We start from the raw sequence: 18,185 nt of genomic DNA on the forward strand, positions 1-18,185 counted from the left end.
ACAGAAAGCAGACGGGGTGCCCAACTACCTCCTCCACTCATGCCCTCTCCCCACCCTCACAGCACAAAGACTGGAAGCCAGGATAGGTGGTGGCTAAAGCACTTTACTGTGGGGAGCAGGGAAGGGGCCGTTAAATTATTCATTTAAATAAAAACATGGAGGTATGGGGGATGGGGTACCCCCCAGCCCCTGGTCCCCATCTGTCCATCTTGTGGCTGTCTCTCCAGGCAGTGGCTACACGGGCATGGGCATCTCATTGTACTCGTCCACTCCCTCCCGCTCATCGAATACCGGCTCCGCCTCATTGGCGTCCAGCTGTAGGGGTGGAGAGGGCAGGTGTCAAGTCAGGAATGGAGCATGGAGAGTAGGTCCTGAGCAGCAGATAGGGTGGGGGTGAGGTGGGAGTGGGAGCCTTACACATTTCATCTCTCGCTCGGTGAAGATGCGGGTGAGGACCACCATGCGCAGTGGCACTGTGAGGATGAGGATGAAGGGGAAGGCAAGGGAGGCGGCCGTGGACATGACGGCCCAGAGTAGGGTCAGGCAGAGCAGCTGCAGTGCTGTGAACAGGTGCATCCGCAGGGTCCGAACCTGGAGGGCCCGAGGGACACAGGTGAACCTGGGCCCCTGTACGTGATGGGGGTACCTCCTGGCAGCATCTCACCTTTTTGTTGTTGCCTTTGGGGCCACACACCCATCAGTGCTCAGGGGTTACTTCTGGCAGACTCGGGACCATATGGGATGCCGGAGATCAAACCCATGTTGGCCACATGCAGGGCAAACACCCTACCTGCTTACTATTGCTCCAGCCCCCATTGTCTCACCTTCTTGACATAGGTAACGTCTGGGTGGTGCTTGGCTGGCATGAGCATGAGGTGTAGCCGTTCGTAGAGCTGAATCCCATTCAGAGATGTGACGCCCATGTATAGGAAGATGCCAAAGAGCACAGCCAAGGGGATCTGGCGCAGCAGGTCCCCAATCACGATGGAGAGGCCTGGGGGTGGTGAAAGAAACAGTTGACCCAGATACCCCAGAGGGTGGGGACAAAGGCAAATGTACCTCTTAAGCATGGCTACCAGCCCCATCACATGGTGGAACGTACCCACAAGCACAGCCACCAGCAGCCCTGTCACCCGCTGCTCCTTGACCTCCTGGATCTTGGGCTTGTCTCCAGGTGCCACGGCCTTGCTCATGACAGTAAGTGCATTGGCATGAGTGACGGAGCGGACTGTGGCTGCTGCCAACCAGGGCAAGCCAAAGAGGGCACATATGCCCCCCATGGCCACAATGAGCAGCAGGTCCAGATGGAAGCCGGAGCCCTTCTGCAGCATGCGCTCCTTCTTGGAGATGATGAGGCTGTGACCAAGCAACAGCACAGCTTGAACTAGCCATCTACCCACAAACGCGGCCCTCATAGCCGCCTGGGGCAGGGTACACTCACGTGGTTATCTGAGTCTCCATGAAGATGAGGATGAAGACCAAGATGGCAGGCAGCAGGCTGGCCACCATCATCCACACAGGGAATGCATCCTTCTCCCCGAGGGGGTTGATAAACCAGCCCCGTTTCTCAGGGGCTGTCACTGAGAAGCCACTGGGCACGCTCAGTTTCTGCAGAGCAGGAGGGGAGGTGCAGGTAAGTGGTGATGGGGGCTAGAGCTTCTCAGAACTGCTGTCTGCTTAAACAGCAGCTGGGGGGATTGTACAGCAAGGAGGGTGCATGCCTTGCACACAGCTAACCCAAGTTTGAACCCTGGCATCCCAAAAGGTCCACTGAGCCCACCAAGGGTGATTCCTGAGTGCAGAGTCTATAGAGTAACCCCTGAGTACCACTGGAAGTGGCTCCAAAAAAGAAACAAACAAAAAAAAAAAACAACAAAGCAGCAATAGTTCCTCACTGTCCTCCTTACCTGGGTGTAGGTGTCCTTAATACTGTAATCCACGAGCACCATGATGAGGATTGCAATAGGCACCCCAAAGTCGCCAATCACCCTCCGCACCTGTAGGCCAGCAGCAGGCTCAGGGGCAGCTGGCCCAATTCTGGTCACTTCCAAGTCACCCCCCACTTTCTGCCTCCAGTCCCCACCACCCCCTGGCCTCCAGGCACACGCACTCGGCCCGGGAAGAAGCGGCTGTTCTTGAACTTGCGCAGGAAGAAGGCAATGAAGAATGTGCCAGCCATGAGCACCAGTGACAGCAGGGCTGTGTTGGGTTGGCCCTGGGGTGGTGTCTGCCCAGGCTGTGTGGGCAAGCTTGCATTTGCCAGGCCCATCACCATTTCCATCCTGGCCCAGGTAGAGTTGTGGTCCGTATCCTCCTTGGAGCTGTTGCCTACTGAGCAGTCATGGAGGGGGTGTTCCTGGAAGATCTGAGGAGTTGGGTAGAGAGAAAGCTGGAGAAAGATGCCTGTGGCCCACCAGCATCCTGTGGGTGTGACATGAGGTCCCAGACCCAGTGTGGGCATAGGGCAATGTGGAGTAAAGAGCTGGTGGGTTGAACATGGGAAAGCAGCCAGGCAGGGACTTGAAGGTGATCATAGGCAGGGCCAGAGATAATGCTGCCACCCCACTTCTGCCCAGATGCCTTTCCCTCCGTGCCTGCAGATGCTGGTCTGTTCTCTGCATGCAAGCCTGTGTCATCTGCTAGTAAGGCTACAGAATGTTTAAGCTAATGAGAAGTGAGGTGTGGGGGTGGCTGGGAGAGCTGCTTGAAGGAGGTGGGGTGGGCCCTGAGCGCCTGCCCACCTTCACCAGCTTGTAGAAGGTCTCATAGATGAAGATGAGGGAGATGAGGAAGGCAAAGATCTCTTGGGTGAAGCGAGACACGAAGCGCACCAGGAAGCTGCCCTCTAGCGCCACCATGAGCAGGGCCAGGAGGACCAGCCAGAAACCGATCCACACGCGTCCCACCAGGTACTCCAAGTTGTTGCTAGTGCAGAACTAGGATGGCATTTGGGGGGTGCGGGGGATTTGCAATTAGGTCTGGGGCGAGGGGTGATGGGGTTCTAGGCCGGGGAGAGGCAGCCCCCGGGACCTCACCGAGAAGAAGGCTTCCTCAAAGACCAGCAGGGGCCCTGAGAAGCCGATCACCAGCAGTGGCTGGGCACCCAGCAGACAGAAGATGATGCCCTGCAGTGCTGTGGACATGATCAGCTCTGACACCCCAATGAGATCCTGTGTCTTCTCTCCTGGGGTGGGATGGGGGCAGGGAGCTGTGTAGGGTTCCAGGCTCCCCCCATCCCCACTCCAATGCCCCTAGAAGACTCCCCTTACCCAGCAGGCCTCCAAAGGTAATGGCAGGGGACAAGGCAGCAAAGTAGATGAAGATAACGGCAGCCAAGCACTGAGGGTCCAGCGCATCCCGGAAGTCACTTAGGTAGTGGGGGTAGCGGCGCCGCACGTCTCGGATCAGCCCCCCGAAGGGTCGGCCTGTCCGCCTTAGGGGGTCATCTTCCTCCACAGTGTCGGCTGCCTCTATCATCTGCAGGAGCGCTGCAGCCCAGGCCTCCGTGAGGAAGCCTGAGGGGGTTCCCCCCCCCCACCCCTCTAGCTCTCCCACCTTCCTGCCCCAGACTGCACTGGACCGTACCCTTATCCTGGGAAGACTTGGGCTCTAGCCCGGCCCCCGTGGGCAGCAGACGGCCCTGCTCTTCCCGCTTCTTGAGCATCTGGCGCTGGAAATGGGCCACAGAGCGCAGTAGCTCCTCGCCCTGCACCTCAGACGGTGGCAGCACCACACTGCAGTCCAGGAAGGCATTGATGGCTGTCAGCAGGTCCTCCCGCTCGTCCGCCAGATAAGCGGCCTCATGAAATTGCTGCCAGAGCAGGAAGTAGGCCGGTGAGGGCTGAGGGGTGAGAGGCATGGGTACAGGGCTGGGCACAGGGTGCAGCTGACCTTGTCGGACATGAGCGTGGAGATAGAGCGGCCAATCTCATGGTAGTCCATATTGGCACTGCTTGGGCCCAGCAGCAGAAAGAGGAAGCGCACAGGCACTGGCACCTCTAGCACTGCGTCCAACTCCACTGCCTCCCGAAGTCGCACGAAGGCCATCGTGGGACGGGAGAGAAACTCCACGCAGCCTGTGGGGCATGGGCATGGGCAAGAGAAGGGTGCCAACTGTCTCCCCCATGAACGCCCAAGGCATCTGCCTCACCCCACATACCCACAAGAACCCTCGTGGCCTCCTCGCCTTTCCTCACATACCAACAAGGACCACTGTGGCCTCAGCATTCTCAGGAATCTTCTCCAGCAGCTTCAGTTCGTGCTTGGATTTGGAGCGGGTGATGCCAGCTGGAGGGGCCGGGGGTGGCAGTTCACGCTGGGGACACAGGACAGAACTGACAGGAGGCCAGTATCTGCTCCAGGTACAGCACTCACCCCACTGGGCAGGTCTGCCGCCACTGGTGCTACACCCAACCAGACCCCTTCTTACCTCTCTCTCCACCTCTATCCGGGCCTCAGGTATCCCTCCAATGAGGGGTTCAGTGACGTGGGGATCACCCTCAGCACCCTGGCCATGGTGGTGGCCCAGCAGGGAGCCCAGGGAGCCGGCTGAGATGTTTCGAGGGAAGGAGAAGTCCTTTTCGTCGCTAGGGTGGCTGGTGGGAATGGGGTTGCAGAGCGGGTGGTGAGATCAGGAAGATGCCAGGGCCAGGCGTGGGGAACAGGCAGGCAAGGCGATGGGCAGGCCTTACCTGTGCTTGAGTAACAGCGCCCGCAGCACATTGGCCCTGTCTTCGGCCTTGATCTGGTCAGAGATGACCATCTGCTCTACCACCTGGTGGGCCACCCCAGGCAGGGTCTGCTGGTCCAGGTCCAAGAGCACAGCCCCTGAGTGGGCAGCACAGAGGCCCTGAGTGCCAGTGCCACCCACAGGATTGCCTCCTGTCAGCCAGGCAAACATCATTACTCTAACCTGTCCCTCCTCCCTCTGGGATGTTGTGAAGCCCTGTAGAAGCACCCCCTAGAGCTGAGGAAACAACTCAGCTGCTGGTTAAACTTTTGCATTAAAGCTTTCTTTTGGCCAGAGTGATAGCAGCAAGTAGGGTGTTTGCCTTGTACACAGCCAACCTGTGTTCAATCCCAACATCCCATATGGTACCCTCAGCCTGCCAGGAGCGATTTCAGAGCACAAAGCACAAACCCTGAGCACTGCCGGGTAAATAGTTTTATTTTGCATCAGGGATGGTGCTCAGATTAGCACATAATCTGCATGTATGAGGTCCTAATTCTGTATGTATATATGCATATTTACACATACACACAAGTCCTACAGGCATGACGTTTGGTTCTGCTCATGCACTCACACACACTGACATGCACTGCTCAGCTACATCCTGACATGTACACACACATGTGCACTCTTGAGCCTGTTCTGACATGCACGTATATTCTTCCTGAGCTGATCCCAATACACACATAGGTCTTGTCAATGGCCTAGATAAGACCTGAAGCTGTGTGCATATGCTGCCCTGACTCTAGGCTCTCCCCAGGTCCAATGGTTGTTTCTAGACAACTTGCCAAATATTGCTCTGGGCTGCCTTTGTAGAGAAATTAAAAAAAAAAATAGCTAAGTCATTTTCCCAACAAAGTCAACTTTCAGGAGCACAGAATTAGGGAACAAACAGAAGCAAAAGTCCCTAAGTAACAAGACTGAGCACAAAGCAGGTGACAAAGTGACCAGTCTTTGGCTCCTGGTCCAAATGGCTCATGCCCTCTCACATGGAGGCAGTTTCCTTCTGCTCTAGAAACCATCCTGACAGCTCTGATTTGGCTCTGCAGAAGAACTCACGCAGACCATGGGCAGAGTGCCTGGCACACTTTCTGGCAAAACTGTCCAGAACCACTCTGTGTCCCTAACACACCAGAATCACCGAGCTGAAACTGCCACTTAGAGAAACTGCTGTGGGGAGGCTGGAGGGACGGCCTCTGGGCGGATTACCAACAGCCCATGTTTACTGCCTCCCACAATGTCTGCAAATGCACACTAAAAACTCAATACAAGAGCTGCATAGCAACTGACCAAAAACCGAACAAAGCAGCTACAGGAGGCATGAAAAGAAAGCAGACGAACAGAGAAGATGAGCCACCTTTGCCAAAGAAGAGATCCATGACAAGGCTCCCTGTGGTGACAAAGGAGTGGAATTTTGCCCTGGAAGTAGGGGAGATGTTGCATCAAATAGCCCCTACCTCAGTCCTGAGAGTCCACCCTTTCCAAAAGAGGGAGGCAAAACCCTGCAGGGAACAGGGTCAGGGACATGGCTTAGAGGGTTGGAACATAGGCTTTGCAATGTAGAGGTACCAAGTCTGCCACCAACTGCCAAGAGTGCCTGCCCCTTGAGCATTGAGCTGGAAGTAGCTCCTGAGCACCACCAGGTCTGGCCTTCCTTGAGTGGGCAAGGAAAGGAAAAGAAAGCTCTATGGTATAAGGTCAGCATCACAGCCAGGCACCATCTTGATGACCTCTAGCAACCTTGCAGATAGCAATGCCAGCATATTGCATCTCAGTCTCCATAGCAACGGAGGGGGTGCACTTTTTGAGGAGAGCCCCACCCAACTTAGCAAATACCTGGGCTGGCTAGGGGCTGAGCACTTATTATGGAGAGCTGCGGAGGAAAGAGATCTCATAGAAGGCAGAGTCCTTGCTTTAGAGCTGCTGAAGGGGATCCCACTGATATAGTCCTGGGAGCACCTTCAAGAATGACCTCCAAGCACTGAGACAGGAGTATGCCCTGAGCACCAATGGGTAAGGCCCAGAATAAAAAAGAACGAAAGAACCCTTCTGTTGAAATAATTCTCCCAGTCCCTGCAGGGTCTCACCTGTCCTATACCACTCCTAAAGTAAAGCCAGTAAAAGGGTGGGAGGAATGACAGTACAGCAGGGAGAGTGTTAGCCTTGCATGTGGACAACCTGGGTTTGATTCCCAGCACCCTGTTTGGTCACCAAGTCCTGCCAGGAATGACTCCTGAGCATAGAGCCAGGAATGAGTCCTGAAGACTGCTGAGTGTGACCCCAAAACATAAGTAAAGAGGAGAGGATTGTCACATAGGGCAGAAAGAAGGGCTTGTGGGCACAACCCTACCACTGGGGAGAGAAAATGTTGCCCAATTCTCATCCAAAGAAGAGCCAAGAAAGGAAAAGCGCAAGAATTTTAAACACAAGTACACCCACACATTGGAACTCAAATGGCAAAGAAAGAACCCGGAAAGCAGCAAAAGAAAAGAGTCACATGTAGGGACCCTCCCCCCGCAGAAAAGGATATACAGATTTCTCCATAAAACTTCAAAGCTGAAGGAAGTGGCTAGAAGTGAACAGAGGGCAGAGACCATCAAGAATACTCCTGTATCTGGTGCCCTGAGCACTCCGACTGGAAGGAGGGGCAAAGAGTTTATCAGACAAACAGCTGTTAAAGAATGTAGTGCCACTGAACCAGCCTGGCAAGCTGTACTTTAGGGGCCTGCAGTAGAGGAATATAAAACAAACATAACATAGAAATGCTTGTTTCTGCAAACAAAAACGGCAAAAGCCTGCAGCAGCTTGGAGTTGCAAGATTCCTGCAGACCATGGGAGTGAAGAAAAATAATAGGGGCTCTACTTTCATATTCACTTGACGTTTCAGTTATTTCAATTCTGTCACTTCAAGAGAATTTTTAAGTTCCAGGTACTGAGTTATTCATCTCAGGAATTTATACCCAGGGGCTGGAGTGATAGCACAGCCGGGAAGGCACTTGCCTTGCACAGGGCCAACCTGAGTTGACCCCGAGTAACCCATATGGTCCCCCAAGCCTTACAGGAGTGACTTCTGAGTGCCAAGCCAGGAGTAACCTGAGTGATGGACGTGGCCCAAAAACCAAAAAAAATAAAATAAATTTAAATAAAAAATTTATAGTCAAAGATAAACTGCAGATTTATAAATTATTCCTGCTGATGGCACATTCTTTCATCATCAGCTTTCGATCCTATCATTGTACATAGCTATAATATTGATGTTTGATCAAATTTTTTGACTCCAGGCTGGAGCAATAGGACAGCAAGTAAGGTATTTGCTTTGTACACAGCCAGCCTGGTTCAATCCCCAGAATCCAATATTATCTGGTCCCCAGAGCCCTACCAAGAGTAATTCCTGACTATAGAGCCAGGAGTAAGACCTGAGTACCACTGGGTGTGACCCTATCCCACCCTCACCAAAACTGACAAATCAGTATTGCATCAGTACCGACATATTAATCTTTTGTGAATAGAGAATGTTATTCTAATACTTATACTAAATAACTCTGGCTGTTGTATGTTTCTATTTTCTCTACTTTTTTTTTTTTTTTTTTTTGGTTTTTGGGTCATACCTGGCAGCGCTCAGGGATTATTCCTGGCTCTATGGTCAGAAATTGCTCCTCACAGGGATCAAGGGACCATATGCGATGCTGGGATTCGAACCACCATCCTTCTGCATGCAAGGCAAATGCCCTACCTCTATGCTATCTCTCTGGTCCACTCTACATTTTTTTTTTTTGTTTATTTTTGTTTGGAGGGCCACATCTAGTGGTGCTCAGGGACCATTACTGAAGGGCTTGAGGAATCTTTGGGGGGAGGGCTGGGGATAGACCCAGGTTAACTGCATGCAAAGTAAGTGCCCTATCCTCTGTTTTTTTGTTTTTGTTTTTGTTTTTGGGCCACACCCGGCGGTGCTCAGGGGTTACTCCTGGCTGTCTGCTCAGAAATAGCTCCTGGCAGGCACAGGGGACCATGTGGGACACTGGGATTCGAACCAACCACCTTTGGTCCTAGATCGGCTGCTTGCAGGGCAAATGCCGATGTGCTATCTCTTCGGGCCCCTATCCTCTGTATTATCTCTTTAGCCTATCTGCAGTTTTTAGGGAGCACATATCATGCTGCAGAGGAGATTATCTAGTGTGCCAGGAATTCAAACCTGGAATTCAAAGCTATGTGCAAGACAAGTGCCCCTTCCAGCCCCTCGCTCGCAAATGATTAAAACTATTTATTGCTCTGAAAAATAGTAGCTGTGGGGTTCCCTCTGACTGAACCCCAGCACTGCAGGCACCTGGTGCCCTCCAAGATTAAAAGACAGGACACTAATGCTATACGACACTACTGGGATCTCAGAGGATGGGCTCAAGGGCTGAGGTGTCTGGTTCTATATAGTTACCATGGGCCAGTGTCCGGCGGAGCTCCAGCAAGCTGCGGAAGGAGAGCGAAGCCACATGTGGCTTCCCCCAGCGCTCAGTCTCCTCCTCTACGTCCTCCTCAAACTTGATCCAGCGCGCAGTTTCTCGCCACTGGGGCTCTTGGTTTTTGTCTAGGAGCAGCTCATTGAGCTCCACAAACACCTGGACAGGGAGAAAGTGGAGGGAGCAGACTCAGATCAGGGCCTCCCAACTATGTGATTGAGCTGCCTGCTGAGCCAATCAGTGTCATGACAGGGTCCTGAGGTCTTGGTGGCAAAGGAATCAATGCTAGACATGGAGCCTGGGAAGTCACTAGCTTTCCCTCAACTATGTAGTAGAAATAAAAGTTTCCCCTGCTGTTATAATGACTAGAAGAAAAAGCATGTAAACCAGGGGCCAAAGCTATAGTATAGTGGGTAAGGCATTTTATTTGCCTTCCATGTGGCCAATCCGGATTCGCTCCTCAGCATCCCATATGATCCCCTAAGAACAGCCAGGAGTGATTATTGAGCACAGAACCAAGAGTAATCCTGAAGGTATCAACAGGTGTGTCCCCCACCATAAATAAAGGTACATAAAACCGTGAAGGAGACAATGTTGTTGGCATGCACACATTCACACACAGAAATGGTTCCATTCTTTTTTCTTTTTTTTAAAGAGAAGCAAGTTAGTTTTTGTTGAACACTTGCTTAGAAAAAAAGAGTCATTCTCCTTGACCCAAGACCCACCTCGGTTACCAGTGCTCACACTGGGAAATGCCTGGCTTTGAATAGGTCATTCCTTACTTGACATTGTGCGTCTGTGGCCTTCCTTTCATGCAAAGGAAGGTTTGTTTTTTTCAGCCACACCCAGTGACACTCAGGCTATATGCTCAGAAATTGTTCCTGGCTTGGGGGACCATATGGGATGCAGGGGGATCAAACCGTGATCCGTCCTAGGCTAGCACGCTCAAGGCGGACACACCTTAGGGCTTGCACTGCTCAGCTCTGGCCCAAGAAGGTTTTTTTTTTTTTTTTAATTGAAACTTAGATGGGAGAGGAAAAAAAGGAAAATATTCTCAAGAGTCAACACAAGGGGGCCGGAGAGATAGCATGATGATAAGGTGTTTGTTTGCCTTGCATGCAGAAGGACGATGGTTTGAATCCCGGCATCCCATATGGTCCCCCGAGCCTGCCAGGAGCAATTTCTGAGTATAGAGCCAGGAGTAACCCCTGAGTGCTGCTGGGTGTGACCCAAAAACCAAAAATCAAAAAAAGAGTCAACACAAGGAGTTGGAGTGATAGCACAGCGATAGAACGTTTTGCCTTGCAAAACGTTGCAAAATGTGCCTTGCACGTGGCCAACTCAGGACCGACCTGGATTTGATTCCTGGCATCCCATATGGTCCCCCAAGCTGCCAGGGGCGATTTCTGAGTGCAGAGTCAGGAGTAACCCTTGAGCACCACTGGATGTGGCCCAAAAACCAAAACAAACAAAAAAAAAAGAGGCAGCACAGGCAGTAAAGAAACAGAGACAACCAAGCAATATACATATTTTTTTTTTTTTTTTGTTTTTTGGGCCACACCCGTTAACGCTCAGGGGTTACTCCTGGCTATGCGCTCAGAAGTCGCTCCTGGCTTGGGGGACCATATGGGACGCCGGGGGATCGAACCGCGGTCCGTCTCCTAGGCTAGCGCAGGTAAGGCAGGCACCTTACCTCCAGCGCCACCGCCCGGCCCCAGCAATATACATATTTAAGGGAGAACACGACAGAATTCTACTTGATTCCATTTTTCTTTGGGGTTTTTACTTTTGGATTTTGGGCCACACCCAAAATGGGTCGAGCCTCCTCTGATGCCAGGCTCAGACCTGGCAGAGCTCAATGAACCACATGGGGTGCCAGGGATCAAATTTGGGCTGACTGGTAAGGCAAATGCCTTACCCACTACGGTATCACTCTGGCCCCATGGTTCCATTTATCTACATGGTTACACACACAATGGAATCCATGTGGTTCCATTCAAACACACACACAAAAGTGTGTATACGCATGATGGAAAAAACAAGCAAAAGAAGCCAAGGGGATCAGAGGGGCAGGCCTTGGTGAAGGATTCTGAGGGGGTAAGTCAGGGAACGGGCAGGGAAAGTGGGGATCAGGTCTTTGCACAAGAAGCCCAGAGCTGGCCACTCATCCATCTCCATAGAGCAAATAATTATCAAGAAAAAGGTTGGGCCACACCAGAACTGGGGTTAGAACTGCCTTGGCACCACACAGCCTCAAGGCCAGGAGAATGCCCCTGATGTGACCCCCAAAGCAGAAAAACAAAAGAGAAAAAATGTTACAGGGCAGGGAAGTGGCTCATCAGGTTCAAGCCCTGGCACCAAAGGGAAAAGGTCTTGGGGCCCACCTGGCCAGCCCCTCAAGCTGCAGGACTTGAACCTGGCAACAGAGGAGACTCCATTGCAGGTTGAGGAATCTTTATTTTATTTTTTTTGTTTGTTTTTGGGTCATGCCCGGCAGCACTCAGGTTACTCCTGGCTCTATACTCAGAAATCACTCCTGCCAGGCTCGGGGAACCATATGGGATGCCGGGATTCAAACCACCTTCCTTCTGCATGCAAGGCTAGCGCCCTACCTCCATACTATCTCTCCAGCCCAGGCTGAGGAATCTTGACTCATCATGGCCACTGATTGGGACCATCCCTCCACAGGGTACATGAAAACACTCAAGTATTTACAGTCACCAGGCCTTCAATGCCCCCCCACCGCCATGCTAGTCCCTCCAGCTGTCAATATGACCAAGCATCAGAGACACCCTCTGCCAAAGGGAACAACTACTTGACTGAGGGGTTGACCTGGTGACAGACAGGGGACACTCAATGGGAACAGTACCTCGTGGGGTTTGTGGGGGGCCCGGGGCCGGGACCGCGGCGTGGGACCTGGGTCACGCCCTTCCCGGCCACCGAGTGCAGGTCCTTTGGCATTCTTCCGAACCAAGTGCCGCCGTACCCCAGGGACATCCTCAAACCGGTGACCTAGGGGGTAAGTGGGGAACATGAGGTGAATCTCTCCCACCCACAGGGTCCTGAACCCCCCTACCTGCTCACCCAGGGTTGGCCCACACTCACTCTTCATCAGGTCCAGGTCAGCCGTGGCCAGTGTCTGAGCCTCGCTCTCATCCGTGGGGACCTGGGGCAGCAGTGCCTGCTCGGCCCCTGTCATGCTGCCAATGCGCCGCCGCTCCTGCAGGTTGTAGCTGCGGTGCCCTGGCTGTGCCTTGCTCAGGGGCCGGCCAGAGGCACCCCCATCGTCCCCTCCTGCAGCTGGGCTGGCCACTGCTGCCACCTCCTCCACTGTGGCTCTGAACAGAGGGAGGCTCTGAATCAGGAAGGTGGGGGTATCTGGCTGGGTAAGGTGTTAGGGACCAACTAGCAGCTGCAGCCAATGGAACTCTATCCTTGGGTGGTTCAGCCAAAAGTCCTTTAGAAACAGACTTAAAGGAGATCTGGAAAAGGCCCCCAGCCCAGCACTGCCCCTTCCCCCCACTTTCCTATAGCCTGGCTAAATATGGAGATGACCTCTACCCATCCCAATCACCAAGCATTCACCAGCTCCTCATCGCCACAGATTTCAACACCTGCTCCCACTCCCCCCCAAAAAAGCTACGGGTACTTTTTTAAAGTTTAGTACAAGTTTGTCTGTCTGCCTGCACTGCACTCCTGGCCCCCACCTGTTGTGTCTCCAGACTATGCCAAAGCCCCCCCAAGCCTCCACACACCCTTGCCCAGAAGCATGACCCACTTTTCCAGTGCCATCCTTGGTGACACCCTCTCCTCCTGCAGGCAGACGGTGGCTGTGGCGAGCCTGTGCATGCCCTGGAGGGGCAGCACGCCCTTCACGCTGCCTGATACCCAGAAACCACCAGGGCTGTGATAATAGTGACCTTGAGCCAGGCTCAATGTCATTTCCTCCAAGAAGCCTCCCTTGGTTTACACCCACAATGCCCCCCCCAAACTCCAGGTACCCACTGGTCTGACTCTCTGCCTAAAGTGGCATAACGGGGCATAACAACTGTGCTGGTGTCATCTCACATGACGACCATCATAAGGAGTTGGCAGCTTCTCAGGAGTGGGGTGAGGAGTGGTGGTTGGGGGAGAGGTCTCCAGTTCTTCCACACAAAGAGACCCCAGTGGGTAATCAGAAACCACCAATCCAGCCCTGACCTAGAACTACACTCCATTCAGTTCTCCTGAAGCTGTCTTGGGGGGCGGGGGGGGGGGGGCATATGTGTTTCATGTCTGGCTAAACCACACACAGAACCCTAATTCTCAACACCCTTTAATCCCTGCAACCACCTGGGAGAAAGGGGCTATTGTTCCTGGTTGACAACAATGCTGGGGCCCACAGCTTAGCTTTGTCTCAGCATCCAGTGAAGGCAGATAGGCCTGGGATGGAAACCCCAGGCTGTGGACCCCAGAGCTGGTGGGCATCCCACTCACCTCACCTTGCTGTCCACACTTCACTTACCCGGCCTGGGGCCCCCTGGCAGCCTGGTACCCCATCTCCTGGTGGGGCATTGGTGGAGGAGGAGATGGGCTGGTCCTTCCCGCCTTGCGGTCAGCGCCTTCATCTTCTTGGAGAAAGAACTGGAAGGGCCCAGGGGGAGCAGGTAAGGGAGGACTGGCCAGGGATGTCCCCCTTGCACACCTCTCGAGGGCAGGGTAGTCCTGTCTACAGTCACCTGCACTGATGATGCGGCGAGAGTGGAGGTGGGTGACAGTTGAGGGAGTGACCTTGCCCCCTCAGCCTCACTGTTCTCCTCCTCATCTTCCTCTCCCTCCTCAATGGTGGGGGTCTCCCCGGTGGGGGAGGCCCCAGGGCGACGTCGAGGCTTTCTTCCGGGACCCTGGGGTGTCTTGCGGCGCCGGGTGTCCGGGGGCAGGTGGGTGGACAGCGGGTGATGGATGTGATGCGATGACTGACGGTGGTCTGCAGAGAGGAAACGTGGCTGCCAGCAGGCCCCCCACCCAACTCTCCCAGGCCAGTGCATACCTCTCTCTAGTCCCCCAATGCAACCTGCCATCTGCTCTCACATTCAAAGTCTTCCTCCCCATAGCTCCGTCCTGGCTCCTCGCCACCCCGGGACCCTGCTTCCTGCAGAATCTCCTCAAATCGCTCCACGCCAAGGGTCCGATGCAGCTCAAGGTCCTCCTCCTCCTCGGGCACAGGGAAGCCAGGTGCCGGTGGGCCCAAGCTCTCGGACTCTGGCTGCAAGACAGAGGTGAGGAAAGAACACACGTGGGGAGCAGCCTAGAGCCGGGGTTCAAGCTGGGCCTATCGGGGAGGTGGCAGGGAGGTGCCCAAGGGATTCTCTGCAGCCTGGTGGGGAGATGTAGTGACCAGTTCTCTCCACTTGGAGCACACGGGGCTGAGCCCCAAAACTAACTTCTGTAGGAGCCCTAGCTAAGAGCCCCTTACTGGACTTGAGTTCCACCTTGCCCCAGCCCTGGGAGGAGACTACCTGGAGCTCAGTAAGTAGTGGGGGTCTCCCCTTTCTCCCTCTCAGCCAGTCCCACCCTGGCCACCCCCACCTGAGTCATGCTGCAGGGAGCCACAGCCACAGCTCGGCTCTGCCAGGGACTGCAGTGCTTCCAGTGTCAAGTCAGCCTGGCCCAGCCAGCGGCAGCCTGGGGCTCCGGGCTCCAACCCCCAATCCATGGGCCCCTCTCTGCTCCTGGGGCCACCAAATATTTGCTCAAGAGTTCCTGGGCCTACAGGGCACCGGGGCTCTCCAAGGGCAAGGGCGGAGTATGGAGCCCCTTGGGGTACGCAAGGTAGCCAGGAAGAGCCAGAGGGAGACCAGAGGTGGGTGAGGGAGATGGGGGGGTCAGGGAAGGGGGGTCTTGGCCCACTCTCACAGATCAGCCAGCGGGAGGAAGGAGGTAGCAGCAGCAAGCGGTGGCAGAAGCTAGCTAGCCATGGGGATGGGGTGGGGGGGGGTGAAGACTACTAGGTGGGGAGGGGACAAGGGGGGGTCAAGAACCCCTCGCACCTGAGGTCGCAGGAGGAAGTCCATGGCTGGCAGGGGTAAACCGGGATTGGGGGGGGTGGGCAGACAAGCCCCCGCCCCTTTCCAGTCACGTGTCCCACTGGACCAAGTGACCAATAACGGGATGATTGTGGTGCCGGGGTTAATCATTAGAACTTCCCCAGCAAGCCGGGAGGGGGACACGTGGGGTGCGGCCACGTGGGGGCGCGGAGGGGCGGGCCCGGGCAGCACGTGGGGCGATGGGGCGGAGCTCGGGCCAGAACCTCGGAGCTCACCGGGCTCCTCCTGCCTTGCCTCTCTCTTCAAGGCCTGGTCACAGAGGGCGAGCATTTTCTTTGGGTTAGAGACCTGGGGTCCCCTGAGCCGGGAGGCTAAGCAAACGAGGGTCTTCTACAAGTGCTTCCACTGGTTGCCCAGGACAGAAAGAGTCCCCCACCCACCCCCAAACCCATCCCAGAGCTCTATCTAGGTGGAGATGCAGGGCCCCTCCTGGTGCCTGCCAAAAAACAAGCTGGAGCATTTGCAAGGCGAGGGGTGTGCATTGTCACTCACCTGTCGGAAGGAATCTGCGCCCGTTGCGGGGCGCCGGGGACCGCTGCTCATGGCCAAATCTTAGCCTTTCTCACTGTCACTGCGGCTTTCAAGACAAGGCGGAGGCATAACCTGGAGGGTGGATGTGGGAGGCTGAGTCCCAATCACCCCGTGAGAGTGGGGTGCCCCATACAACACTTGCCACTACCACCACTGGGAGTGTCTGTCAGTGGATTTATTCTCCCGTCTGTCTGCTCGGGGTCCCGTCAGCACCGAAGGGCCTTCAAGTGGCTCTTGGCGGTGTGGTAGTGAGTCAAGAGGAGAGTATTTAATAGGTAGAAAAAGGAAGAACAAAGAGATGGGTGGGCGAGGAAGAAGGCCCAGGAATGGGGGAGAGAGAGAGAGAGACAGATAGGCAGGCGGATAGACACAGAGAAACAGTCACAGAGAAACAGAAAACAGATAAGAAACAGACAGAGAGGACCCTGGAGAAAGAAACAAAAAAGTGAGAAGGGAGTGAAGAGGAGGAAGGAGGATGGCTAAAGGACAGGCAGGCGGCCAGTTGGAAAAGGGAGTGGAGGACTCACAGTGGCAGCAGTGGGGCCTGAGACTGGACTGAGTGAGAGGAGAACTGAGTGGAGTGAGAGAGGTTCTCAGGGGGCCTGTAGCAACTCTGGCAGGGCCATGCCCCCTGATGACGACCATACAGGGAGGGAAGTAGGGCCCTGGGGGAGGTGCAGAGGAAGGGGTAGGCGGGCACCGAAGGGCATAGCTTTCTGCTGGGGGAGGGACACATGCGGGCTGGAGAGGGTGGAAAGGGCCGAGGGCAGCCCAGCAGGGCAGGAAAATGTGAGCAGCGACCCAAGCCTCCTGATGCTGACTGGAGCAAGCAGGAAAGGCATGGGCGGGCAACAGGAGGGTTTCCAGTCAATCCAGTCACAAGAGATAGGAGGGGACCTCACGGGCATCCAAGCCCCCACCCCACCCCACCAGGTGCTGAAGTGCTGCAGTGTACTGCTGGGGGAGGGCTGGGTTGCTGGCTTTAAGACTGATTTTGGGATCACACAGGTCATAGTGGTCAAAAGGTATATTCCTGGGGGTCAGGCCGGGTGGGGAGCCCAGAGGGACAAATTCCTGGCCAGCACTCAACTCAGCTGACCCGCTCTCTCTCTCTCTCTACCCCCACACCCCTGCAGGCCCTCCGCCAGGGCACGTCTGTTGGGGGTGGGTGGGAAGAAGGGTGCCAGAGGGAGGGAGTGGTGGGAAGGGTGTGGAGGGGGGGGATAGGCACCTGCAGTTCCTTGGGTATTCCGCCTCTTCCCGCCCCCTCCCCCCGCTGCCCAGAATACAAAGCAGCTTCTGTGCAGGACATCAGGGCCTATAATCCCGGGTGGGGGGGCACATTCCGAGACCAGCCCCAACCGGCCCGGGGATTAGCATCTCCCTCCCTCCCTCCCCAAGGATTAGCACCTCGGACCCCCACTTGGGTATTAAGCACCCGAGTGAATTCGTACATTCCACAGAACTTCGTGGTAGGGCTGACTGACGTGGGGACAGCAGGGGCTGAGATTTCAGGCCACGCCGCCCCAGGGCCCACCCACCCAGCGGGCTCCCCCTTCGGCAATACCCCTCACCCCTTGTCCTGACCTGACCTGACCCGCCGCCACCCCACTCTGAGACTCCAGTCTCCCAATCCCGAAGTCTTTGGGGGGGGCGGGTGGAGGCCCCGGTGGGAACCCCCCACCCTCAAGGGCAGGAGCAACCAGAAAGGGCCTGCTTGCAGCTTAGTTAGGGTTAGGGTCAGAAGTGGTAAAAAAAAAAAAAAAGGGTGTCGATGCAAGGGGGTTTATCCTTCCATAAGAGTTTCGAGGCCCTGGACACCACGACCCCCTCCCAGTGCCAGGGGGGCGCGGTGGCACCAAAAGCGGACCCCAAGACCCGACAGCTAAGTCCCCCCAAACAATCAGGGCTCGCCTCCGCATCCTGCTCCCCAAGTCCGGACTTCCCCGCGCCCCAGTCTCCGCCCTTTCCTCCACTTGCACTCCCTCCCGGCTCCAGTCCCCCCTTTCCCTCCCCTCCCTTCCTCCCTGCCTCTGCTCGCTCGCCTGCCGCTCTCCCTCCCTCGGGCTCGGGCCCGGCCCCGCCGCCGCCTTCCCCGCTTACCCGCGGGCTCGAGGCTGGGTGCCCCCCCAGGGGAGGTCTCGGGGTCCCTCCCGGTCTTCCGGCGCCCGGCGATTGCCCCCGGAGCCCACTTCGGGGCGCGTCCCCGCCGCTCCCAACTTCTCCCAACTCAACTTTCCCCCGCGCCGCGGCCCGGCCCGGCCAGCCCCCTGCGTGCGCGTCCCCCCCAGCGCACCGTGCGCGGGCCCGAGAGCCGCGGGTGGGGAGGCGGGAGCAGGGGCCGAGACCCGGGGGCGGACGCGCGCAACTAGGCCCGGCCCGGCCCGG

General features: G+C 55.6%; 1 protein-coding gene across 5 annotated transcripts; it reads right to left on the bottom strand.

Moving 5' to 3' along the window:
- Positions 1–87: 87 nt before the first annotated feature.
- On the bottom strand, positions 88–18,040 carry SLC4A2 (solute carrier family 4 member 2). 5 transcript variants are annotated; one of them, XM_049777618.1, is made up of 23 exons: positions 17,901–18,040; positions 15,769–15,843; positions 14,251–14,438; positions 13,899–14,146; positions 13,685–13,803; positions 12,286–12,518; positions 12,050–12,192; positions 9,159–9,339; positions 4,692–4,827; positions 4,430–4,595; positions 4,201–4,315; positions 3,892–4,076; positions 3,586–3,811; positions 3,270–3,488; positions 3,036–3,184; positions 2,742–2,936; positions 2,111–2,365; positions 1,908–1,997; positions 1,442–1,608; positions 1,103–1,356; positions 825–994; positions 418–591; positions 88–315 (listed from the first exon to the last, which is right to left on the bottom strand). In XM_049777618.1, exons 2-23 carry the CDS (start codon positions 15,807–15,809, stop codon positions 235–237), a joined length of 3,735 nt encoding a protein of 1,244 aa, XP_049633575.1. In that variant the 5' UTR covers positions 15,810–15,843; positions 17,901–18,040; the 3' UTR covers positions 88–234. The 5 variants fall into 5 exon arrangements, with proteins under 5 accessions (XP_049633575.1, XP_049633589.1, XP_049633593.1 ...); XM_049777632.1 differs by having other exon boundaries at positions 14,251–14,425; positions 15,759–15,843; XM_049777636.1 differs by having other exon boundaries at positions 3,036–3,181; positions 15,769–15,869.
- Positions 18,041–18,185: the final 145 nt, after the last annotated feature.

This window comes from Suncus etruscus, chromosome 1 (assembly GCF_024139225.1).
Source record: "Suncus etruscus isolate mSunEtr1 chromosome 1, mSunEtr1.pri.cur, whole genome shotgun sequence".
In the NCBI taxonomy this organism is placed as follows: Eukaryota; Metazoa; Chordata; class Mammalia; order Eulipotyphla; family Soricidae; genus Suncus; species Suncus etruscus.

Excerpts from the sequence above, each read along its gene's own strand:
- SLC4A2 (XM_049777618.1), bottom strand. The coding sequence starts at position 15,809 with ATGAGCAGCGGTCCCCGGCGCCCCGCAACGGGCGCAGATTC. Across the intron at positions 4,596-4,691 it reads GCGCTGTTACTCAAGCACAG|CCACCCTAGCGACGAAAAGG; the intron begins GTAAGGCCTGCC and ends CATTCCCACCAG. Across the intron at positions 4,077-4,200 it reads GGCCACAGTGGTCCTTGTTG|GCTGCGTGGAGTTTCTCTCC; the intron begins GTATGTGAGGAA and ends CATGCCCCACAG.